General features: G+C 40.7%; 1 protein-coding gene across 1 annotated transcript in view; it reads right to left on the minus strand.

Moving 5' to 3' along the window:
- Positions 1-27647, minus strand: part of LOC145408996 (putative neural-cadherin 2) — a 364003-nt gene that overhangs the window by 248069 nt on the left and 88287 nt on the right. The window contains exons 4-6 of the mRNA XM_080279567.1: positions 25294-25458; positions 17845-17982; positions 12673-14386 (exon numbers count right to left, since the gene is read on the minus strand). Of these exons, the coding sequence (XP_080135693.1) occupies positions 12673-14386; positions 17845-17982; positions 25294-25458 (2017 nt within the window). The remainder of the gene's footprint in view (positions 1-12672; positions 14387-17844; positions 17983-25293; positions 25459-27647) is intronic.

Below are 27647 nucleotides of genomic sequence, written 5' to 3' on the forward strand. Positions count from 1 at the left end.
ATATTAGTCTTATGTTGCTGAAATGGGTAAATTGTTTCATAATTTCATCAAAACATAAAGTGTCTTAATTGGCCCTGAGAATTTGAAGTCTCACAGTTGGCTGGATTGGTGGAGGACTGAGGTGGTAGTTTGTGTTGGGGAGATGGTCATGTAGCATAGCTTGTGCTGACCCTTTGTGGCAGTCATACCAGACGTGATACATGCTGTCACTGAGAGAAAGAGTGGCTTCATGATGCTACCTATCTATAGCCAGACGCCTAGATCCCGTAAGGGGTGGCTTGCAAACAAATCACCTCCATGTTGCTGTCCACCACCATTTCGCTGCCCTCCCCCAAGCGCACCCCCCCCCCTCTCTCATATACCTCTCCACTCCATCCCTCCACCTCATCCTGAGTCTCCACCTCTCTCTCCCTTCTTCCACCTCACCCACATACACTTTCCTTGTTAGTCTTTCGCTCTCCATCCTGTCCACATGGCCAAACGACCTCAATGTATTTCTCATAACGCTTTCTATCGCATCCACATTCACACCACAAGGCTTCTTCACTTCCTCAATTGTCAGTGTCTTTCCAAGTAACTCCATATACTAAATGATTATACTTTTTCCTTCTTCCTTGACGCATCTGCTGTAAAAAGTTGGCTACTTAAAATTACTTGTTTGAAACGTTGTGCTACGTTTTTAATAGTAAGTGTTTACTCATTATGAAGACAAAATTAGCTAGGTAACTGTTTTCGTTACGTATAGCCAACGATAAAATATGGATACATAAAAGTAATATACTTTTATCGTCCACACCTAATCAGCGGCTGTGTGTTCTGTATCTAGTTTTAGTATTGTAAAAAGTTACCAAAAAAGTCCTCTGTCTGTGCACTGGTAAAGATGGCGTTTGATAGGATGAGACATTTCTTGACGAACGGGCACCTTCGACTGGTACGAGTACAAGAGTGGTCAAAACATGCTTCCTCCATATTGCTCAAAGGAGCGGAGGCTTGGACTATCAGCAGCATAATGGAGGGAAGAACTGACATAATAGAAGTGATGAGTTCGAGAATAGTTCTGAAAATTTCCTGGGCTGAGAGGAAGACGAATGAAGTGGTGTTCGAGAGGGTGGGAAGTGGAAGAGTAATTATGAAGATCAGGGAGAGACAAGTAAGCATTTTTCATCCCCGCTCCCAAAGCGAAAGTGGAGTGAGTGTGTGTGTGTGTGTGTGTGTGTGTGTGTGTAATTCACCGGGTCGGTCAGGATCACTTGATGGTCGTGATCGTCAGCACTTTACCCTCCCGGATGGGAGCTGAGAGCTCATATAGTCCGATCTAAGGGCAAGGCTGTGACCTTCACACACGCTCACACCCGTCCCCTTGCTCAAGGGGGACAGTAACCACCCACTTCGTCAGTGAAACTTTTCGCAACCTGAGCGAGGCGCGAACTCCCGTCTACTAGATGGCAAGCGAGAACGTTACCACTGCACCAGCGAGGTGTGTGTGTGTGTGTGTGTGTGTGTGTGTGTGTGTGTGTGTGTGTGTGTGTGTGTGTGTGTGTGTTGTGTGTGTGTGTGTGTGTGTGTGTGTGTGTGTTTGTGTGTGTGTGTATTATGACCATTTTCTTTTTCAGATTTTAGCCAAATATGGTGTAACAGTTGAGGGTGAAACAGTGGGTTGACGTATTGTTTTTAAAACAAAAGGTTTAAAGTCAAGGTCACAAGGGTGAGTCAAAGTCTGACCATGCTAGATCACCTTAAGCACTGTTAATTAGACTGAACCTAAATTTAGTGCAAGGGGTGAGGGGAAGGCAGGAATGAAGTGATGTGATTTGGAAAACCAGTGGAAAGGTGAGGTGACAGGGATGCTATCAGAATTCGACCCGGGTGTCTGAGAATGAAAAAAATTACTAAACCAGATTTGATCCCATTTGGACCAAACTTGGTGGAGGACTGTTCATCAAAAAGACTTACGTATTGTTCTTGAGTTTAGTGGGTCATCGGTCAAGGTCACACGGCAAGGTCCACTTAATTAAAAACGAGTCCAGTTAGACCTAATTTTGTGGAAATTTTTAGGATAAGGCAAGGATACAAGAACTCACTTTCCAGAAGAATCGGTCAAATGTCAAGGTTACAGGGAAAGGTCAGATTGCCACGGTCACAAGAGGTCATCTCAGTCGCTCTGATCCAATCTGAGCCAAACTTTTTGTAGGTTAATGGTCAGGCATGAGGGGAGAAATTCGAGTTTAAGAAGAACTAGTCGAAGAAATATGTCGCTGGGCAAAATAAAATGTTTATACCGTAATTTATGTCCGCTGGTAGGAGATGGTTTTGTGCTGTCTAAGTGCTCCTTCCTGCTGGGTCCTGTTATGAAAAATGAACAACTGGAAAACCTGAGTGTAACTTCAAGGCTACTAGAAAGAAAGGTGACTGGAAGGCAGTGTGAGTCGATTGATAAAATATAACTGTGGGAGGGGGAGGGACAATAATCGGTGGGATGCAACTAGCTGAAGCTAAAGAGGAGTGGAATCCCATTATCGCAAACATGAGTGTGTGGCACTTTGATAATGGAAGGGAAGGTAGGTATTGTATCAGCACCTGCTGCCTCCCAATCTCCAACTATGCATATCATTCTTTGCTATCATCGAAGATCTGCGCACCACCAGACACAACAATGTTATCCATCAGCTCCTGTTTTGCAAAGTAAATGAAACTTTTCCTACTCTTGTGAACCCTTTTTCTTGTTCGTGGATCCTACCCCTTTATTTACTGATGATAAGTAGGATAAGGATAAAAATATGTTGAAAATTCTAGCGTGTGCTGTGAATGCAATAGAAGATGGCAAAAAAGAAGAGATACTATGTAATTTTAGAATGTCAAGCGAGAATGGCATTGTTAAATGCTTTGTAAAGGCATTTATGTTGAATGAGGTTAAAATATTGCAGGTATAGTATTTCAACACATAGGTAAACACAAGCTGTGGAGTGTGGAAAGTAAATTCCAAGGCAGTGTTGGAACATTGACAATGCTGGATTTTGTACGTGAGTGGATGAGTAATGGAAGAGCGAAATTTTGATACTGAAAGCAGCAATTAGAGGAATGGAAAGTGAAGTTTAATTTTGATAAATATTTGAGTTTTGGATAGATGAGAGAGTAAAAGGCTTTTCTGAGGTAGAAAGGTAAGTGCTCCGTGTAAACATATTGTAGGAAAAAGAAACAGGAAGAATTTTAATGGAACAGTGGCAGCAAAACTATGAGCACACGCTGATGATCACCTTGGTCTAACTCCCGTTCACTCAAAGTTCCTCCTATCATGCACTTTTGCACACACAGTATTAACTGAATCAGCTACCAATAATATCACCCGGAAACAGCTGGGTACTTCCAGGATCCTCCTTTCCCTGCATTCACCACATATCTCTCTCTCCTCGATACTAGTTAGTCATGAGCAGACTCTCTCTCTCTCTCTCTCTCTCTCTCTCTCTCTCTCTCTCTCCCCGCCGTGAAGAGTATCTATGATGGTGCTAAGGCTGCATTGCGTGTGGACAGCGAACTGTGATTTTCTCTATCTGAATTTTGGAATGAAACAGGGATGTGTCATGTCTCTAAGGTTGCTTAATATGTATATGGATGGGGTTATAAAAGAGATACTAGGTAGGGAGCAATGAATGTTGGAGCGACCCAAAAGAGAGAGAGAGCGGCTTTATTAAACCTCCTGTAATGTTGTTTGCAGATGATACTGTATTATTAAGTGACAACGAAGTGGAGCTGCAAGGCCTGATGAATGAGTTTGGGAGAGTGTGTAAGGAACGGAATCTTTCTTCGAGAGAAAGGAAGTCACTGAATGTACAGTAAGGTTGGATGATGAGGAAATGGAAAATGCGAGTGTATCCAAATACCTGGGTAGTGTGATGGATAAGGATGACATTTTAGACGATGAAGTGCTTGAAAGGGGACAGCAGGAACGAAAGGTTTTTGTTTCTTTGAAAGCAGTGATGAGAAACAGGGAAGTGAGCATGGAAATGAAAAAAGTCGATGCATGATGGCATTGTGATACCAACTCTGACATTTGGAAGTGAAGCTTGGACCTTGTTAGAAAGACACAAGTCAAGATTGAGAGCAGTGGAAATGAATTATTTGCGAAGAGCATATGGAGTTACCTGAAGAGACAGATTGACAAATGAGGAGGTGAAGGAGCATTGTGGTGTGGATGTGGATGTGATAGAAAGCTCAGGAGAAATACGTTGAGGTGGTTTGGCCGTGTGGAGAGGATGGAGTGCGAGAGACTAAGGTCGAGAGTGTATGTAAGTGAGGTGGAGAGGGGGAGAGGGATGGGGAAGCCGAGGATGAAATAGAAGGATAGGTTGGAAAGGTATATGAGAGAGGGGTGTGAGTTGGGTGGAGGCCAGTGAAATGGCAGGGGACAGGGCGACATGGAGGCGATTTGTTTGTGTTCACCCCTTGCGGGATTGAGGAGTCTGGCAATAGGTAGACAGAGTGTAGTAGTTGTAGTAGTTGTTTCCTAGGCAGTCTGGTCGAACAGCCCCGAGTCCCTTAGGAAGGCCATGGCCGAGACCGGGCTTTCCCACAGAGCTCTCAAAGAGTGTATGTTGTGTTGTTGACGTAGGTGATTGTGTGCAATGTAGTCTTCCATAATGTGCTTAATAGTATGGGGTGCTGTGTTGCATCTTGGACAGGCATCAGCGACGGAGTCATCCAGCCTATTCTGGTAGCTTAAGAGGGCTGGATGGTGCCCACATCTCAGCCTGGCCAGGTGGACCCTGTCCTCACGAGGGAGATAGGATTCAGGAGGGTGGATGTCAGGAGGCCGTGCATGCAGCTGTGTGTTGTCTTTAAGTGACTGAATGGAGCGGCGAGTGATTTGAGTGTGGATATGCTTCTGGAAGCTGGTCTGAGGTGGGCGAGGGGGGAGAGATGACAGTATTTGTGTATGGTATCGTGTGCTGGGTGTTGTTTTGATGTTCCTTGGTGTGGGTGGATATGCTGCCATGTACTGTAGTGGATGTTGTGGGTTTGTGGAGGCTGCAGCAAGAAACTGGGTGCCTCTCATGTCTAGGTGATCCTTGACTTTGAGGACTTTGGTTTCTTGATGTAGGTGGTCTGTGGGTGTAGTAGCTGTGCAGCGCGTGATTATTTTTACGGCCTTGTTCTGTATGGTCTGTAGAGTGTTGTAGTGTGTTTTGTTCAGGTTAGAAGCCCAGGCAGGGCTTGCATAATTCATCACTGAACGTATGTATTGTTTGTATACTGTGGTGGTGGTTTCTTTGTTGTGTCCGAATGTTGTATGGGTAAGTGACCTCAAAGCATTGAGTCTTGGTGTTATTTTATTTTTAATGTTTGTGACGTATTGTTTAAATGACATTGATGTATTGTATGTTACACCAAGGATTGTGTGTGTGTGTGTGTGTGTGTGTGTGTGTGTGTGTGTGTGTGTGTGTGTGTGTGGTAGGGGAGTGTTGTTTATGGTGAGGTGTGGGATGTGACTGTGTTCTGCTGTCCAGTTTGTGAGAAGAGTCACTGTAGATTTGGCTGGGGCTATTTTGAGCCTGTTTGTGGTGAACCATTCGTGTAGTGTCTTGAGGTAAGGTTGAATGATGTGTGCAGCTGCGTTTGCGTTTTGGTGTGTACATGTAAGTGTTATATCATCTGCATAGGAAGCAATGTGTATCTGTGGTGTGTGGGGTGTGGGTACGTCGTGCATGTATAGATTAAAGAGTGTAGGGGACAAAACAGATCCTTGGGGAATGCCGTTTGTGAAGTTTCTGATGTTAGAAGACTGACCGGCAAATGTTGCGTGTGCACATCTGCCTCCTAAGAAGTTTGCCAGCCATCTTTTTGTGTTATTGTGCATGTTTGTGTTGAGTATTTTGTTTGTGAGGTTGTGGCGGGGGATGGCATCAAAAGCTTTGCTAATGTCTAGTGTGACTAGGAGTGTTCTGTGTGGTGGCCTAGCTGAATTCATGCCATCGAAAACTCTCTGTGTAAGGTCTGTAAGAAGGGTGTTTGTGGAGTGTAGTGGCCTAAATCCATGTTGTGACTGGGCTAGGAGAATGTGAGGTGTGACTAGTTGTAGTATCAGTCGTTCAGTGACTTTAGAGGGGGTGCAGAGGAGTGTGATGGGGCGATGTGAGGAGGGTAACGTGGGGTCTTTGTAGGGTTTAGGGATAGTGATGATAGTGCCAGGCTTCCAGATGTTGGGTATTATGTTGTGTGAGTAGCTGTAGTTTGATATGTTGGTGAGTGCTTGTATGCCTTGTGGTCCTAGGTGTTTAAGGTGAATGTTGCTTATGTTGTCTGGTCCACAGGCAGATGAGTGCTTGAGGTTGTTAATGATGTGCTTTTCTGGTTGTAAGTGAAAGGTGCGTGGTTCTGTGGGGAACTGTCTCTTACGTCTGATGATACGTCGGTCTTCCGGATGGGGGGTTAGATGGCTGACTTGTGAAAAGTGATTGATGAGAGTGTTTGCTATTGTTTGTTTGAGGGTATGGCGTCTGTTGTTGTGATGGCAGCGTGTGATTGTGTGGTGTTGCTGTTGGAAAGTGTGATGCTGTTTAGTGTTGTGTAGAGTTTGCTGATGTTTGTTATGTGGTCAAGTGTTTGGAGGTAACTTTTCCAGTTTAGTGTTTGCTGTTCTGATATTTTACTGTTTATCTGAGTGTTGAGTTCTTGTATTTGTTGTATGGTGTCTTGTGTATGGGGTGTTGGGGAGTGTCGCAGTGTGTCCCGTTGTCTGATGAGGCCTTGAATTTCTGGTGTGAAGTTGGAGTTGTGTCTCTTTCTGTTGCCTCTAGGGATGTGTCTTTTGTCTGCGTTTTGTATGATTGTATTGAAAATGTGCACAGCGGTGTTGATGTTTGTGATGGGTGTACTGTTTTACTGTTTGCATTTGTTTCTGTTTTGTTAAATGATTACGAAGGGGAACTTAAGGTTTGGTGAATGGGTCTGGGAGAGTATGTCAGAAGCGGAATCTAAATGTACAGTAGGTGTAGAGAGGAGCAAAACTGTGGTTTTTGAAAGAAACAAAGTAACTGAATGCACAATGAGGCTGGATATTGAGGAAATGGAAAATATGATTACATTAATATACTTGGGTAGTGTGATGTTAAGGAAATGGAAAATATGAGTACATTAATGTACTTGGGTAGTGTGATTTGTAAGGATGGAAATTTCGAGGATGAAGTGCTGGAAAGGGTACATCAGGGAAACAAATCGTTGCTGGCTCATTGAAAGCAGCGATATGAAATAGGGAAGTGAACATGGAAGTAAAAAGGTCGCTGCATGCCAGTATTCTGATCCCCACTCTAATGTATGGATGTGAAGTTGAACCTTGCTGTAATGACACACGTCAAGAATGAGATCTGTGGAAATTAGTTATTTAAGAGGTCAGGTGGAGTTACAAGGAGAGACAGACCGACAAATGGGAAAGTGAAGGAGCGTTGTGATGTGGATGTGGATGTGACAGAAAGCGTTAGTAGAAATACACTTAAGTGGTTTGGGGAGGGGATGGGGAGTGAGAGACTAACTAGGAGAGTGTATGTGTGTGAGGTGGAGAGGGGGAGAAAGGGAGAGACCGAGGATGAGATGGAGGGTTGGAGAAGAGAGATTGGGGTGTAGATTGCGGGAAAGACAGCGAAATGGCAGGGGAAAGGGCGACATGGAGGCAAATTGTTTGTAGCCATCTCTTACGGGATTAAGGCGTCCGGCTGTATATAGATAGGTGATAGACAGATGGTTTTATGTCTCCCTAAGCCGAGAATGCTACAATGTGCGTATGAAGAGTAGCTGAAGAATGTGGGGGCCTTGAGGCCGTGTGGTCCTTAATGATTCAGGTGTAAGTTGCTGATGCGATCTGGCCCTGTGTTACTTAAAGTTATGTGACCATTCTGGAGTGAAGGGACTAACATTTTGTTCAAGTAAGAGGCCTGCCTATGCACAGATGTTTCTCACATTCAGTGCATGTTGTTCTAAGGCGAATTAAGTCTTTGTAGTGGTTTTAGAGTATGTGGTTGTTCTCTGTAAGAAGAGATTTGTTGGGTCTTGGAGGTGATGGCAGCAAGAGTCTAGGAGGTGCATCTTGGTGATTCAGTGATACTGTTAAGGGTTGTATAGATCCGGGACGTGTCTCTGGAGAGACTGAGTGTAGTTACAAAGGTTTTCCAGTTTTTTGTTTTGTTTGTGGTATATTTGTTGCCGTTTTTGTTAAGTACTGGAACCTTTGTGTGTGTGTGTGTGTGTGTGTGTGTGTGCTGAGAGAGAGAGAGAGAGAGAGAGAGAGAGAGAGAGAGAGAGAGAGAGAGAGAGAGAGAGAGAGAGTTGTGTTTAGGTGAGTCGCATTGTTTTATGAGGCGAGCAATCTCCGTTGCAAAGATTGAGTTGCAGGGTACTCTGATGCCTTGTTGAATGGGGTGTTTTTCTGCTTTAAGTATGGTGTTTAATATCGTTATGTGCCTCTGAATGTTTTTTACTGTTGCATTGTTCAGTGTGCTGAAGTGTTGTTCTGTTTCTTTAGTGACCTCTTTCCAAACCCCTTTCTGGTAACTTATGTAAACGATGTTTGGTCACTGTGGTTTCGAATGTATATAGACCGTGATGATAATAAGTGGTATCAGGCACCGTAAACCTTGCCCGATAGCAGTTATTTTATTGCTGCTAGATACAGTATCGGTACTGCCATTTATTGTCAGTAAACAATTTCAGTCTAATGAAATGGTGCAAAAGAAATGGAACTTCTTCAAGCTATAGCCCTCTGAAAATCCGTAATCTTAAGTTTGACCTTTCAAGGCCACTTAACGTCAAAGGTTATGGTACCAATTAAAAGCCCATATGGGACATCCTATTTGTTTATAATAGTAAATATCCATCTGCAACCAGTTTCGAGTTACAGCCCCCTGACTATCCGTGACCTTGAGTTTGACCTTTCAAGTCATTCAAGGTCAACGGTTTTGTGCTAAATAAAAGCACATATGGGAGTTCCTGTATGCTGATAACAGTAAGTGCCTCACTCTTCAACTCGTTTCAAGTTAGAGCCCTCTGAAAATCCGTGGCCTTGATTTTGACCCTTCAGGGTCATTTGATTACCTCCAAAAATTAATCACTTCCTTTTGGGGCCAGTGCCCACATGTCCTGAATGTTCCATGTAATTTCATTCAGCCATTTTTCTATAATGTTGCTAAGAAACAAAAAAATTCAACCAAAAACAAAACTTCGCCGGAATCCGTAAAAGCGAGATAATAATGATGTGAAGGGAGTTTGGTTTCTCTCCGTCAGGTTGTGGTGAGAGTATATATGTGCATACAGAATGTGATGTCTGGGGACGAGGGGGAATGGTGTGCTTAGTGAGGGTGTGTTGGTTTGTTGTGTCAATGGGAATCTATAATAATAATAATAATAATACTAATAATAATAATAAATAATAATAATAATAATTAATAATATTAATAATAATAATAACAACAACAACAACAACAACAACAACAACAATAATAATAATAATAACAATAAATACGAATGACTTCTCACAGTGCAGTATTCCTGAGCCCAACAATTGCTCTAAAGACTGAACTTTTAATTTTGACTGTGGCCTTGACCAACACAGAGTTGTTTCAAAAGTGAACCCCTTCATCCTTGCTTTATCCTGAACCCTTCCACAACTTTTCGTCGAAATCCAATCGGAACTAAGTTGGCAGTGCCATGTTACCATGACCTTAACATTTGACCGTTCCCTACGACCTTGACATATACCTGAATGATGGTAGTTTCTTAATCATTTTTTAGCATCTTATTCTGAACCCTTCCACAAAGTCTGATGTGTAAGTTCATCTTGTTATGTGACTTGACATTCGATCTGTTTTTCTTAAAAATATATGTCAACCCTAGGTTCACAGTCAACGTTTCCACCAAGAATGGTAAAAATCACATATTTTAGACCTGCAATGAAAGGGTTCGGTCCTCACAAGGATGAAGGTGCTTTATGGTAATATATTATTCAACCTGTCGTTTAATATTATATATACATATATATACATCATCATCAGCCTTTTGAGTATCCACTGCCAGACCAGCCTATCCCAACCGAAGTCAGGATGATACAGCCAATGTATCTCTACCAAGTGGCTTAGGCTGTCTGGTAGAGATTGTATGTAGGGTGAGAAGTGCTTGTAAGTGTAATTGTAGTGTTGGAGTGGCTTTGGATGTGTGTGAAGTCTGTGAACCAAGTGTAATCGGCCCGCGCAAGCCGATTGGGTGCAAGCATAATTTATAGTAAGCGACACTGGTTCAACCACAGCACCCCTTGTGTCCGCTAATGCAGTACGCGGCCGGGTGAACACTCCCAAAGTTTATTACCCTGGCGGGGAGCGAACCCTGGCTCTCCTGTGTACGAAACGCACACTCTACCACTGAACCACAGAGGCTCCATATATATATATATATATATATATATATATATATATATATATATATATATATATATATATATATGAAAGTACTCACTGTCTCTCCTTTCATTTCTTCTGTGCTTATTTTGTATACATATCTTGACTGTGAAGTGAAGTTTCTGTATATATATATATATATATATATATATATATATATATATATATATATATATATATATATATATTGTTACATAGCCTACGATTTCATCATCCTTTGTGTAATTTTAATGCTCAGTATGCTGCATGTTTGATCACGAGCGTGTTCTGCCTCAGTCCCCCCCTTCTACCGTTATAGTAGAGTAAGTCGTCATTTCTGGAGTTCAGAGCAGGATTGTCAACTCTTTGTCCCCATGGCTTCATTTGCGCGTCCTTCTTACAAGTTGTATCAAGCTCTACCGGCCCCTATATAATGAGCTCAGTCTCTGCATCATTGCCACTTAGATCTGCTCCTCATTTTGTTCACATCTCTGTCCTCCCCTGTACAGTTATTATTATTGTGAGTGCTCAAGAAATCTTCAAACATCTAGCAGCTGTGTGTAATTTGAGTATAACTGTTGTTGCATTTTTTCTTGTACTGTGTAGCATGGGGTTGGTTCTTGGGCCTAGTGAGGACTTTGTGATTAATATAGGGTTTTATATCACTCATTTTTGATAATATTTTGTATCTGTTATAATTTATCCTGCATTAACTGAGCATTACCCAGTGTATTTTCATTTTATCAGGGCTGACTTTGATATATTTACTCTTGCTAATTTCGTGTTAATAGAGGCTATTGCAGTTAACCATATATTTAACCTGTTTTTTTGCCATTACATTATCCTTATGAGTCCTGAATGTTTTGTTCTTAGTTTGAGCATTAAACTTTAACTGGTAATTTTACCTAACTCTTTGTTTTGAACCTGGAACTTTACGGGACAGTAGTGATTTTTAGTATTCTCACTTAAAGTGTACATTATCTTTCTCTGTTCCGTAACAATATATATATATATATATATATATATATATATATATATATATATATATATATATATATATATATACATATAGAGTATATATATATATATATCTATATATATATATCTATATATATATATATATATATATATATATATATATATATATATATATATATATATATATATATATATATATATATATATATATCATCGTCATCAGAAAGACCTTCGCACCTCTACCACTCTCACTGCAATAGGTCAGGATATGTGTATCTGATAGAAAAACGTCATAATTACATAATGGCCAAGCATCTTTTAGACCTGCAATGGTGAGGTGGTGCGAGTCCCACATATCAGAGGGTGATTTACCGTGTGATGTTATTCAAAACTGTTTTAGTTATTATGTTCTCACACAGGCACATGGGTCGAAATCTGGCCTTGCCCTGTGACCCTAGCATTTCAATGTGACTCTAAACTTTGGCTCACTATTTTCAAAGATCTAATCTATCTGTTCTTGAGATATCTTCAGTGTTTTCAAAGAGTTTGGGCTAAATCGGAAAAACGTGTAAGCCGACCTTGCCTTTTGACCTACTGCTCTAAAATTTATCTACTTGGCTGACCATCAACAGTTCCTCCATAAATGGCCAAAATTGGATAATAACTGCGAATTATTATGCTAAGCATCATTCAAACGGGACGAACGTTGACACAGCCCTGTGAACTTGATCTTCCACTAATTATTCTAAAAGCTGACTCATTCCTTTCTTATTTTAACCGGAACCACTTCATGAAGTCTGGTCTCAATCGAAAAAAAAAGAAAAAGAATATGTTAAAGGTGATTTTGCTTGGTCATGGATTGAACTTGCCCTGTAAGCTTGACCTCTGACCTATTGTTCTAAAGTACAGTGGGATTCCTAAGCGGCTAAACCCTCAACTATTACACCAAATTAGGTTGAAATTGGTTGAAAGCATTTTGAGCCATTTTATTCACACACACACACACACACACACACACACACACACACACACACACACACACACACACACACACACACACATCGACTTAAACACAATACGTGCTAGTCGCACGGGGATGATAATGTGATTACAGGTAAGTTGAATGCAAAGAGAGGGAATGGGTGTTAGGGATGAGAGAGAGAGAGAGAGAGAGAGAGAGAGAGAGAGAGAGAGAGAGAGAGAGAGAGAGAAATGGGTCAATAAGATAATTAGAGGCAATATGCCAAGGAGAGAGGGAAGGAATTTACATTGGCTTACTAACCTGGAGGTCCGTTTTCCTGGACGTGGCCGACCATAGTGGTGTTGGGGAAAACGGGGGAGTTGTCGTTGATGTCTTTCACCACCACCGTCACCACCGTTTCCACCACGTGAACCACATGCGACCCTTCATCATCGCTATCGTATACTTCTACATCACTCGCCTCCCCACATGTGCTATCTTCCGATATGCTGGGCCTATTGTGATTTCCCTCTGTAGGGTTAGGTTTTGTGTTAGGGGGTAGTTGGGCGCTGGATCGGAGTTTTCTTGATGTCTTTAAGCGTCTGTTTTTTGTCCCCTCTAGGCCATTATCTTGTTTAAAGAGATTTTTGTACCGTTCTTTGCTTTCTCTGTCACTCAAACGTTTTCCTTGCTCAGGGCGAATGATTGCATCGCGTTCATGTCTTCTCCGCAGTGTTACTGACTTCCTGTTAGTTGTCCTTGCTTTTAATGATCTGAGATCCTTCTCTATTGAGTCTTGTTGCTTCTGCTTCTCTGACACCTGATGTCCTAATGTTGCGTTCTGTTGTACCGTCCCATGATACTGTTGCAATTCCTCTGCAATACTTTGTTGCCTGCCAGAGTTTCCTGGAAGTGTTTCTAGGTCCTGCTGGCTCTTCATGCCGTCGATATCAGTGGAGTAGGAGCTCAGTGCATGCCCTTCGTCCGTGCTTGAAGATCTGGGATGTAAATCCTTTGTAGGAACGTCAATGAATTCATCTGAATGTAACCAGTCTTTTTTGGAGGTGATTTGTGATTTCCTCCGTCTCTTCCCTTCCATCTGCCTCACAAGCCGAGGATAACTTATTCTGTTTCCTGACGAGATTCGACGCCTAACTCTTTGAACGTTATCTGACAGTGATTCCGCCAAGCTTTCGTTTTTGAAATATTCCTGAGAACTTGTAGAAGCAGCTAGAATGGTATCTATTCCTTTGGATGCCCTGTTTTCGAATTCAGACACAGTGCGCAATGACTGCAGTTGCTGAGTAAGTAGAATTTGCATTTTGTTCTCTTTTAGACTTTGCTTTCTCTCCGCGTTTCTTGTTAACAATGTTCTTTGTTTTCTTTCTCTGGCTTCATTACAAATTGTATGATTGACTAGATAACGGTTGCTTTCGTTTTTCTTTACTAAGATTACTTGATCATGATCAATTACATATTTGTTACCTTCTTCCCGGGTTGTTATGTCAGCATTTCCTCCCCCAGTGTGCCTTCTCATAGCCTCAACACCACTGCTCGAGGAAAAGCTTTGATGATCAGGACGCTTGTGAACGCCTTGTGGAAACACCTCACGCTCGTGCCTCATAGTCATTTTGTCCGAGAATTTACTGTCAGAATCATCCTGTTTTGCCTGAAGGCTCGAGACTGATGCAATCTCCAGAGAAGAGAGCTTTGAGGAATCAATGAAAGAAGTGCTGGATGAGAAGACAGTCGAACTTGAGTTACTTTGAGATGAGAAAATGAAAGACAAGGCTGAGTCTCCTGTGTGCGAAGGGTGTGTAGGTCCTTCTCGCTGATCGTCCTTGTGAGGCTCTTGGTGTCCCCATGATGCCTGGCTGTTGTGTAGGTGGGGTGAGTGTTGCTGGGGCCAGACGGAGGCGGTAGGATGGTGGGTTTTCCTCCCTTCATCTTGCCCTGTCTTCCACCTCTGGCCGTCCCTCACCTCCACCTTCACCCTCCACACTCCTCTCCCACGTGGGGGGTCACGGTCCAACGCCTGGGTGAGACAAAGAATTTTATTTAGCATGGATGTACTTTGGTTCTACCTACCTATCTATCTATCTGTAGCCTGACGCCATAATCCAGTAAGGGATGGCGGTTTGCTTTGAGTTAGCTGTTTTACAGGAAGGGGCACTAACTTTCCCCCAACTCACTTGTTGACACGTAAGGAACACGTATGGATTGATTTTATGGCTACCACCCATTGTTGCAAACGGTTTCTTGGCTTGCAGGAAACCATTAGGCTCGTCATTGAAGGTAAAACCACCTGAAACGGAAAGAAGAGTAATAAAAAGTGACAGGAAAGATGGGAAAACTGGGAAGAGAGGAGGGCAGACACGGAAAAAGAAACATAAAGGTGAGGGAAGGAGTAGGCAGCACATCACCAAGTGAGTGAACGATAGTCGCCACCACCTACCACCAACTCTGGCTCAGCGTCAGGATAAATTTTGGTGTCAATTATGATTAAGAGCAATTACGATAGTATAATCAGTCCACTTAACGTACGAATACATTTGCTATATATCTTGAATGCTGACCTGTAACAAATGATAAAAGTAACATATGGTCTAGTCACAAAGAAGTGCTATGAAAATGAACATGATTCGTATCATAGCCATATTCTGCCACTGGTATACTGGAAAAAAATGAGGGAAGAGTAAAATGTAGACAAATAACAGCAGCAACAAAATGGTATTTAAAACGGCAATGGGTTTAGATTTTTTATAATACCTCACAGTTCTCTTAATGGAGTATCTTCGTGTACATATGACTACTGTATATTCAAAATTAAACGTTGCTTTTCAAAAGATATACAGTTAAATTTGTCAAAATTCATTAGGATGCCTGTTGCTGCAAATAAAGCATTTTATCACTTGCACCGCCTGATGCTCATACTGAAAAGCGTCTCGTCATCGAGAGGAAAAAGTTAGCCTCTAATAACTCTGACGGCAACAGAAATCTTAACTAAGGGTATGTTACTTCTAATACCACGAGACGATTTTATTCTGCTTAGGGGTGACTTCCCTTTCCTTATAGGGCAAGTTTTGCATTTCTCTTACATTTCGGACTACGTACAAATCCCTGCCTAAGAGGCTGACTTGTAATAACAGTAATTAACAGTAGCATATGATACAAATCAAGCAGTGCTACGAAAAGGGTGTGGGGTTGTAACATTGTCTTTTTATGTCACTGAGCTAGGTGAAATAATCAATAGAAGGACGGAAATCTGGGACAAGTGAACATGAAAAAAATATAGAATGAGAAGTAATGAATTCAACCAGTATTGGCCATGAACAAAATTAACCACTGGATTTTTCACACCGCAAAACAATTTTGTTCAACTTTGTTTAGATGTCGCTGATAATACTCCTTCAGGGTTAAAGGCTGTGTACGGTAATATCAGTCTCCAGCAACCCTTTCATAGTGTTAGAAATGTTAGCTAATGCCGGACAACATTATTCAAATTAGGAGTGGATGATCGTCCTTAACTGGTTTATTAGTGTCTATGGTAGGACAAATCTAAACTGGCGGCTAGGGTGGAGCATGAAGCTCTGTACCGTGTTGCCACGTTTTCCATAAGCGCGATTCCCCCCCCCTCTCTCTTTCTCACTCCTGGGGGAGATGTGCATCACCGTGGGGAATTTTGTTTCTTTTATGAGTGACTTATAAGCTTATGCTTTCATTTCTTTATATATTATATTTAAATTATATTATAAATTATATATTAAATTATATTATTTTATAATTATATTTAAAAATATTTATTATAGTTTTACATTTGAGTTGAGAGGTATATGAGGGAGGGGGGGGTGAGTTGGGGGGAGGGTAGTCAAATGGTGGGTGACAGCGACTTGGAGGCGTTTTGTCTGCGGCCACACTTTGCGGGATTAGGGCGTCGGGCTATAGATAGATAGATAGTTTTACATTTGTCGCAGGATGACCTCGCTGGTGCAGCGCCATGATTTGTTTTCATTCAATCACTCTCTCCCTCCTTCCCTCCATCTCTCCATCACACCTCCCCTGGCCTCCCTTCCTCCTCCCCTTCTCTCTCTCTCTCTCTCTCTCTCTCTCTCTCTCTCTCTCTCTCTCTCTCTCTCATCTATGGTGTTTTAGGATACATTTTGGTTATTTTCTTTTACATTATAATGTACATATTGTAAATTTGACTTTATTTCCACACCACCCAGGAGGTAAGGACACAAAGGAAAGTGACACAAGGAAGTTCTGGCCGGGTTAGTCTGGGTGTGTGTGAGTGTTGCCGCTCACGAGGGTTTAATGTATTATTTTTTCTTTTACTAAGAAACTGGCATATTTTTATTTATATTCATGCACATTATCTTATAATCATAATTGTGACATAATTACCCACTCCAGAAATACGATAAAAGCCAATAAAAGTGTTTACCTTTTTTTTTTTTTTTAGCACCACTGTAAAATATTTATGCCATATGTCTGTATTGCGGTATAAATATTTTATGCATAATAAGTTTACTGTTCTTTCATATATTATAATGCACACGTTAACAATGTATTCATATGTGTTTATCTTATTTGTGATGCCTTTTACATATATAACAGCCGTTTCACATCGCGGGTTTGGGAAACATAGCAACACTGTACAGAGGGTCGCGCCACACCCTAGCCGCCTGTTTAGATTTGTACCACCATAGCGGGCTAGTTTCTCACGACGTGGGATTACTGTTTTATTTTTTGATAACACCAACTATTTTACTTGTTCTAAAGCTATGAGATTTTCAGCATCTTAGAACCTGTGTGTGTGTGTGTGTGTGTGTGTGTGTGTGTGAAGCCGAATAACAAGAAAAAAAAAAGGCATACTGGCGATCCACTTATTTCGAGATCCCTGGACACGCCAAGAGTAAAAGACTGGAGTCACAAGAGAAGAGAAACCCAGACTGGGGAAGACGGCTGCAGAGCTGATCGGTTGCAGACATGAAAGACTGGAAAGACTTATTAATTCTGCATTCGAAAATGTTACACAAATGGAGTGTGTGTGCTTAAACTGACGGGCACTGCCTTACTGTTGAAATGGGATAGGAATGACCGCCCATTATATTGCCTTGTCATGTTTTTCGTCCCACGGTGGGTGCCTGGAACATTCTTCTTGAAAAGGAATATAAGCTGTAAATGATTTAGCTACTGAGGTGAAGACAAGAATACACTGAAGGTCTGAATGATGGGTGAACGAATGTGTGAACTACTCCTATTGTATTTTCTTCATCTGAATCCTCCAACCGAAGCATCTAGTGGAATATAGGGTTGAGTTTGCGATTATTTCGGTAGTGAAAATGGAATATCAGTCAACAAATTCGTGTTTTAAAATTCATCTTTTCTCTTTCCTGAATCCTCTCACTTTATTTTTCCGTGTGATAAACGGTAATGTTGATGATGAGTATGACGACGATGACGACAGTAATGATGACGCTGATGTCTTACCCTGAGGAGGATGAGGTCCCCGGTGTTGGCGTTGATGGTGAAGGCAGCGTCCCTGGGAAGCTGGTCGTCCACGCCATCACCAGCCAGATGGTACACCAGGCGGCCACGGTCACTGGCGTCCTCGTCACCCACCCTCACCTGTCAACACCACCACACTTGTCACCTCTACCATACCTGTCACCACTACCATACCTGTCAGCCCTACCACACCTGTCACCCCTACCACACCTGTCACCATTGCCAAACATGTCACCCCTATTATACCTGTCATCACTATCACGCCCTTTACCCCTACCGCACCTGTCAACACCACCACACTTGTCACCATTATCAAATATGTCACCCCTACCACAGTTGTCACCCCTACCTCCCCTGTCACCATTACCAAATATGTCAACACCACCACTCCTGTCACCACCACCACTCCTGTTACAAACTATCAAACGTTACCCCTACCATACCTGTTATCCCTCCCACACCTGTCACCTTGACCACATCTGTCAACATGACCACACCTGTCACCACTACCACACCTGTCACCAAACACCACACCTATCACCACCACCACACCTGTTACCACCACAACACTTGTTACCATTACCACACCTGTCACTATTGCCATACTTGTCAGTACAGCCACACCTGTTACCAAAATCTCATCCGTCAACACCACCACACTTGTCAGCACCAAACATACCTTCTAGTATCACCAGACTTGTCAGCACCATCACTGCATCTATCAAGCACCACCAAAACTCCTGTCACCACCAACACTCATGCCATCATCAACTCTCACCATTGCTACACCTGTTAACACCACCACACCTTTCACCAACACAACACCCGTTATCACATTTGTCAGCACCACCACACACTGCCACCATCACACCTGTCAACATTATTAACCTGTCTACACGTTTGCCAACAATTTTGTAGGCATAATGTTTCTATACCGTCACAAGACCGGTCAGTAATCAACCGTCCTATATAACGTATGTAGATCAGCTCACCTTCAAAAGTATTTTTAAAGTTTCATTCTTACAAGTGTCCATCTTACGTTTCACAGCTACTAAAACAATGACCCAGAAGCCAAATCAAGATATAAAGGGGTACCTTCAAGTATTGTCTATAGTCTTGTATAGATTAAGAATCTGCCGGGTGCCCTCTTGTCACCTTTGAGCATTTAGAGTAATTTAAGATGACGTCCAAGATGGCTGCCAATTGCGAAATATGCTAAAATGATGCTTAAAAAAAACAAACAAAATGTACAGCAATGGTGCTGTGTCCATTATTTCTATGGATAACTTGACAATGAAAATATTATGTCTATAGAAATGCTTTTCTGATCACTCATCTAAACCAAGTTAGTAAATGAAATGGCGAAATGATTGTTTTATTACACTGGCTCATAGCATTTTTGCATGCTTGCTTCTGCTGCACTCATTATTCCTGTATATTTATCTTACATTTGTGTTGCTAACACATGGTATTTTATTCATGCATCTTGTGTGTTGACAGGTAATGATTGGTGGCGGCAGTACTGAATAATACTTTCTTGGACATAGTAAATTTTGCAGAAGAAAAGGAAGAGGTACAAGCATTATATGAATGTGGTTGTCCAATAACACATCATGTTTGATTATTCCGTTAATTATCAAATAATTGAATTTAACTTTTAGGTAGAAAAACTGTGCAATGCATGGTGGTGGTTTTGGTGGAAGAGTAGTATGTAGTATGTGGTGCAGGGTGAATGCTTAATAAAGCAGAGATGAACGATGACTGACCACTTCTGTTATTTCGCAATTAGATACAACTGCTGTGATAAACAAGACCGACTGTTAGAATGTGGCTGCAGTAGGATTAGCAACAATGTTAGGTGCAGTAAAATTTACAATAATGGGAAAGCATATCACCTTGAAGGAAATATGGTCACAGACGAGAACTTTAAAATACTGTGCCACAAGTCATGTGTTTCCTCATGTACGTCAAACATGCATATACAAAGACACCTAAAGAGAAATGAAAAACAAGCGTTTAGTGAACCAGGTCCATTAAAAAAAACAAGATTCTCGCTGGACAAGCAATTTTCATTCCGCGGGCCCTGCATCTTTTGTGTGAAGATGTTCCTTAATTAATGATCCTAAAATACCATCAAGATGGAGACCTGCTTATATGTGTCGTGAAATTATTGGGACAAAGACAAAAAAAAACTCATTCACAAATTCCATCCTCAACATCTGTACAGAAAAAAATGATGAGTGGGCTGCTGATGTTAGACTTCGTCTGGAGGGAGCTGTCAATGACCTCCATGCAGCTGATGCAAGATATCATGTAGAATGCAGGTCGAAGTTCATATCGCCAAATTCAGTAGCATCAACTGGAAAATTCAATGCTGATAACTGATAAGGATAGAGCGTTGGAATCTCTTCTTCATGCTATGACAGAATACAAAACACGTGTTTAGAATTCTGTAAAATTATTTGATACATACAGAACATATGGCGGTACAAATATGTCAAAATGGTTTGTAGTTCAAAAAGTCAAGGAATACTTTGGTGGAGACCTGCACATGTTGACATCTTCAGGGTTATCTAGCATATTCATCTTTCGTGTAAAGGATCAAAATCCATTACACTGGTTGATGACCCGGAAGATGGGATAGATGATGCACTGGCATGTATGAGGCATGACATGAAGAAGCTGGCGTTGTCATCATACAAGAACTACTTCACTTTCTTCAAGACCTTCCGCAAGGAAGCGCTGTATCTCAGATGACACAGATGTTTTTATCCTCTTGTTGTATTGCTACTTGACAGAAAACATCACTACAACGATAATCATGCAATCACCGATCAAAGACCGAGCCGTCGTTGACATAAAGACGACAGTTGACAAGCATGACACAATAATAGAGAATTTGCTTGCACTTCATAAGTTGTCTGGATGTGACACTGTGGCTACTAGTTATAGTATTGGGAAAGATGCTGCGCTAAAAGCATTGCGTTCTGGGTTGTCGTTGTCACATCTTGGTGACACTCATGCATCAGTGTCAGTTGTGGTGAAATAAGCCACGAAATTCTTGGTTACGTGTTACAGAGTTCTGCACTGTTACAGAATGTCAGAGACTCCTGTGACTCTGGTCATCAAAGCTTGGCAAGGGAACTACAGCGATACGAAATCTTAACTCTCTCCCACCTGCAAATGAATCCTTTCCAGAGAACGTCTAGCGTGCCTACTACCAAGTATGTATATGTTAATCAGTGAAGGACCCACATCCTCCAAGCACGGACGTTGAAATTTTTCGATGGATAAAGGATAAACACACCACTGTGGTTGCAGTGCAGCTAATTTGTCATGCACAATTTTCTGTATTTTTGTTTATAAGTAATATTAGGTTAAAAATATATAAAAAAAATAAGAAAATAAAAAAAAAATACAAAAATGTAATAAAATAAACATTTATATATATATATATATATATATATATATATATATATATATATATATATATATATATATATATATACACTTGTGCATGAAAGTGTGCATGCTCATATACATGGACGTGTGTATATATATATATATATATATATATATATATATATATATATATATGTAACTGTATATAACAGTTTAAGGATTTGAATTTCATTAAATCAGGCTTTACTGATCTACCAGAAGACCCGCCGACATGTCGTAAAAATACCCCCGCTAATACCAATACACCAGTCCTGTATGAGACAGCCCTAGCATGTATTCAATATGGACGGTGGGTGTTAGCGCCGAAGTGGTGACATGTAGAGGTGTATGGTATGTAGGAGGACTGCTGGGCCTTGATAGCAGGCTGTGAAGCCTATGCCCAGAGTCGGACACATAAAAAAAAAAAAAAAAAAAAATATATATATATTTTTTGCCTTAATGACCAGGGGCTCTGGCCCCAATGGTCGATAGACAAAAAAAAAAAAGTGCAGGGGAAGTGAATGTTATGCTCGGTAATCAGGTTGACCAAAGTGCATTATTGTCACTCATTACTTGACTCATACAAAATTGTATATATAAGCGTTACATTTCTTAGCAAGTCCAAATTGGTTGCTTTTATGTTTCCGGAAGCTGCTCCTTGATTCCAAGAGAATTGTCTCTCTTGTGAATTCATTTTTAAGATTTTGGACACTTGAATGGCTTCTTTGCATATTTCTAGCTATGTTACAATATTGTTGTTGTATTCTGGTTCCCCTCATGATTTGGAATGTAAAGAGCATCTTATAGTATACTTTCACACAACATGAATGTTCATCATAATGAAACTATGTACTTTTGCATCATTTCACAAGAAAAATTTTGTTCATTATCTAGGCCTATTTAAAACAAGCAATTTAGGTTTGGTACAGTTTTATGGATGTGCATTTTAGTCACATACTGGTAGAACTTCACAGCTGTGTTGGTCTTAAGTTTGGTATTTCCATGGTGTTTTGATATTTCTGAAGTGTTGAAAAATTTTCATTTTAAACTATACAGAAGCTTAATATACATTTTGTGGTGCTTACCAATAAATTTGTGCTGTTTTTAAAGGTTAGAAACATGATTTGGCTTAGTACTTCATCAGAATTTAAATTTGATATGACTGAATACCCCGGTATTTTTTTTTCAAATAGTAATCATATATTGGATCACTTATGGCGTCATCTTAATCATATGCATTATCATACAACCTTTGGTTGCAAATGCTTCTCACAAGGTTTTGCTACACATTTACCACAAAAATATGCAAAGTTACACAATTCAAATGTGTATTACTTTGTGGATGCAACTTACGTCTAATGTGACGGCTATCTTGGACGCCATTTTGAATTATGCAAAATGCTCAAGGATGACAATAGGGCACCTGGCAGAGTCTTAATCTACACATTCTTTGTTTTAAAATGACACCAAGATCAAAACTGTAGACAACATCTGAAGGTTCATCCCAGTATCTGCTGGACTGCAACCCACTATCCAGCTTTACACCGTTTCTAGTTATCTTCTTTTTTTTTTTTTTGGGGGGGGGGTAATAGAATGACCAGAACAGTCCCCCATTTGTGAGTTTAAATAAGTGTAAAACTTTATAATGTTTGTTTTTTCCTATTTGATTTCAAATGTCATATCACTGGATCCGATTTTTTTTGCTTTTTGTCGTTGCTTCTGTGAAGCTGACTTTCACTTATGTTATTGCAAGTCAAAAAACTTTTCTTTAGAACATTTTCTCAATATGAATGTTATCCATAAAACAGCAAACTTTTTCTCGTTTTGACGCCCAGCACTTAGAACTTCAGGTTTCCCAGTGTTTTGGTCTACTTCCCATGACTGGGCATAGTGAAATATTGTTTCATTATCACTACATTGATGTATTCGTAACAGAGTATCCACTTTGATCCCATTTTTGTATCATCTGCTAATCTTGGCATTTTAAAACTCAAACCTTCATCGGTATGAGTTTTATATATATATATATATATATATATATATATATATATATATATATATATATATATATATATATATATATATATATAATCAGACACTGAATGCTGTGAAGCTTCATTTGTAATATTGATCCACTTAGTTTAGTTTTACTTAAGAAAAAGTTTTGTATATCTTTAAGACAACTGATGCTTCACTTATTCGCAATGTCCATAATAACATGAGCTTTGGGTTTCTAAAGAATTCTTTCAAGAAGAAAGTTACTGAACGTTCATATTTAGACGGACGATATCAATGAATTTTGTTGGATTATCCCCATAAAAAATCGCTAATGAAACCAGGAATTGTTGTGCAAGTCAAACTGATTTTTTAATAAAATAACATGCGACATGTTTTTCTTTATTTTTTTAATGATCCATTGTCTATTTTCTTCTCTCTCTCTTTCCTTTTTTCTTTTTCCTCTATCATTAGCATAAGAGATCAGAACTAGGCTACTCTGTCCCAATTTAAAGTGAAAGTGACCAACCTCACTTACCCTTGAGTGTCATATGTGAACAATACATTCCAACCAGACCTTGGATATTTACCTATACAGACTCATTCCGCCTGGAGCTCCTTAGCCCACAAAACTACGTGACGTCATTTGTTTACATTATTACCATCCTATATAATAAATGGTTTCCTAATTAACATGAACCATTTGGCTTGTCACTCACCGTAGAGTTACCCGGAGGCAGCAATCACTGAGTGGTGGGTGGTGGTAGTGGTAGGCTGTGGCGGCCACCATCCACTCATTTTACTTGTTTAACTTACTGATGTTTGATTCAAGTTGCCGGCAGTTTTTAGACAGCAGAAGTTGAGGTAACTGGATAGTAATATTATTGTGTATTTTAGTATCTGTCTAAGCACTGATTTTGCATTTGTTTACCTCTAGTCATGAAGCACAATTCTGCGCCTTAGTGTTACTCGGAAAATTTCAGCACGAGGCCTTGATATTTCATTTCTTTGGATTGAAGGAGATACTTTATCTGGAACAGAGACTTTGTTACTGCAAACAGTATGTCTCACAGACATCGTAATGTATTCACTTTCTTGTATATGCTTCTAGTCATACAAGAGTTACATAGGAGGGGGAACATGAGGCCACAGTAGCTCCTATCAAACAAATTCCAGCACAGAGTACATTAGCAGATTTTGGAGATAGGCCTATGGCCCTCACGAACAAGCCACAACCTGCACACACTGTCAAGACAGGCCACATTCAGAAGAGAACAAGGGACATGCAAATCACTCGGACATAAATTTATCAATTCTATTAATTGTAGACTCTGATTATATCAGTTTCATCGCCCATTTCAGAGAACTGGGAAAAATTCACAGTATTGTTTTTCCTCTAGCATATGTTGCCCACTGAGCACCAGGAACAGGACTAACATCCAGTTTCCGACTCAAGTTAGAGTCACCAACATTCCAGTTGAGCATGGACTTTGTCAGGCAAAATCAGCTATTCCACAGGGCACCACTGCCTGAAGTACACGTATGTTGGAAGGGTTATTTTCCACATCATAACCCAGCATTGTTATCTCAAGGTATGTAAGATGACCTTGACAATACTATTTTCGAGTCAAAAGTGGTAGTGCATAGCAGTAACCTCTAGCTAACCCCCCCCCCCCATACGCACGCTTAACCCTTTAAATTAACGCAGGCTGCACGCAACATTCAATTTTTTATTAGCTGTCTTTCAGCGTACGTATCAACATACCTTCTTCATACATTGGTATATCCTACAGCACCTCGTGTGTGTATTCGGTAAAGAAGTAAATGTCATGTGAACTCATGTCCCGCTAGGAACAAAAAACATTGCTTTATTCTTTCTTGAATAAATTATGCACCTTTTCGTAAATTCTACACTATACCACTATCTCTGCTACCTCTTCATTTTTACTCAAGCCTAAAAGTTAATGTATATAAAAAATCTCCTACCCTCGTCACCTTGGCTATGGTGGCTGGAAGGTCCCTGTCGTCCTCCTCTATGACGGTGATCTTGAGGTCGGGGTGGATGAAGTAGGGAGGGTTGTCATTGACGTCCCTCACCCGCACCTGCACTATGGCACGAACACTGGATCCCCCAGCCTCCGCCACCACCACCACTGAATGCTGCACCAACACAACACAGCACAAGTATATTACTCTGCAAATAATGGTCGTCACATTTACATATTCAAAATAATGTTACGGCAAACAATGCACAGGTATTAGGCACAATGATATGACCATAGCTACTTTTAATACTCGATAATGATATATAAATCTATCTATCTATGTGGAGTCGTAAGATAACGAAGCAAATTTCCCTGTGTATTGTACGCAAGTAATTTTGGTGGGAATCTATTTTTAAAATAGGACACACCTCTTTCATTACTTGAACTTAAGTATGATTTTCAAGACCTTTTAGTCCAATACATATGAAATTCAACAAAAATTAATTGTTTATATTGAATAATGAGTTTGACCATGGTTACTGGCCAATGACAGTGCATAAAACATTGGAAACTTAGATGCTGACTAATTACAACTAGTTCTTCGTGTCTGAAACAATCACGTGCGCTGCTTCATGTGTTTTCGGATCGGCCGCAACACTTCCTCCAAGCTACATCAACACCACCAGTTCTGTCATCAGTATCATCCTAATCATCCTGACTACTATTTCCCACTAAGGATGGGGTAAAGTAAGGTCTAGAAAGCAAGAAAAGAAAACATCTTAATATAGGGAGAACTAATTAACAACACCTCTGAAGAAACAGGTCACACCCATTCACCTGCCGTACAATCCCCCGGAATGCTGGTGTGACTTCATGGGCATGATGATCGGCACAATTTTTCTTTATAAGATGCGGTTCACATTACCTGTCAGACTGAGTCAATTCGACAGTCAACTCACTCCCTTGTAAATTCGCTCTCCTCATTCGCCTTCATACCTCGCTTTCTCACACACTCATTCACAACATCTATCCACCTTCTTCTTGACATAGCGCAACTGCACCTACCTTTAAACTGACTTACAACTTACGTTTTACACTGATGTTCACATCTCCTCTCAAACTACAACACCAGCTTCAGTCCTATTGTCAACTGACTTCATTACTTCTCATCTTGCACTAATTTCACCCGCAAAGTGCGCTTTGTGAGTGCGTGACGAGCGAGTGAGGGCCGTGATATCACAATTTCCCTCTGATATATTGATTGCAGGATGAAAGTACTGTACCAGACAGGGCGTTTCCCCTGGATGATTTCTTCCTGGATGATTTTCGGTTATTTATTAAGTTTAGAGTCTCTCACTGAATACTGTGGAGCACATAATATTACGAAGCGAAGAAAACCATTCTTTATATAGCTCAGGGCTTGTTTGAGCAACATAGGTTCCAACGGTGTGCGAGTGCTGGTGTAAAGCGAGGTGCCGAACCATCCATCACAAGCGCAATGCTAAGTTCTACTGTACAGTACAGTCTCCGCTGCCAACCTACCGTGTCGACGAAACTGAAACGATAAAGACTTGGTTATTGATGAGATTATCAAAGCCGGGAGTGGGATGTTTTCCCTTAGTGATTTAATCACTCAAACAGCAATAACGTTAATGTGAAATAATAGGCTGACTCTCCGATATTCAATTGCAAGAGTTCATGCCAAAAATATATATATATAGTTTTACGACGGGAAATCTTTTAAAATTTGATTTCGTTAGTGAGGCATTCACCGATTAAAGCCAATCACTTCCTTGGAAAACTCGATATTCCAAGGGGTTCCTATGCCTTTCTGGATGGACTTTTAGTTGAGAACAAATTTGTTTGAATGAATGTATCACGTGCAGAAAGAACTTCAACTCTTCATGGGAGTAAAGTAATTAGCCTCTACTGTACTTAGCATGACGGTCGGGTCGGGAAAGGCTGTTCATTTCCAGTCTTAACTGGGAGTATAAATATCGCTCGCTCGCTCATAATTATTTCGTACCTAGATCTCTCAAACTTAAGTACTTCACATACGCTCTTTAACAGCTTCATTTTAATAGTTCTTATTCTTGACTTTGTTCTCCTGCCACACCAAAATATCACACACATATACTATAATGTGGGTACTAAACATTTTTATGCAATCTCTTTGCGGCCCTCCCACTGATACCTCTGGTTAGAACCATGTCCTTTAGAGCACCAGTTAATATGTCCTTGTGGTTCATTACTTTCCCATTTCTACGCATATTTCCCACTCTGCAGTCAAAACACCGGCGCACATAAACTCCCTCAACAGTTCAAGTCCCTCTCAGTCACCATCACATCACAGTAAGTCACCTT

Source organism: Coenobita brevimanus, chromosome 79, assembly GCF_032717465.1.
Source record: "Coenobita brevimanus isolate Jiangsu-jjx chromosome 79, ASM3271746v2, whole genome shotgun sequence".
NCBI lineage: Eukaryota > Metazoa > Arthropoda > Malacostraca > Decapoda > Coenobitidae > Coenobita > Coenobita brevimanus.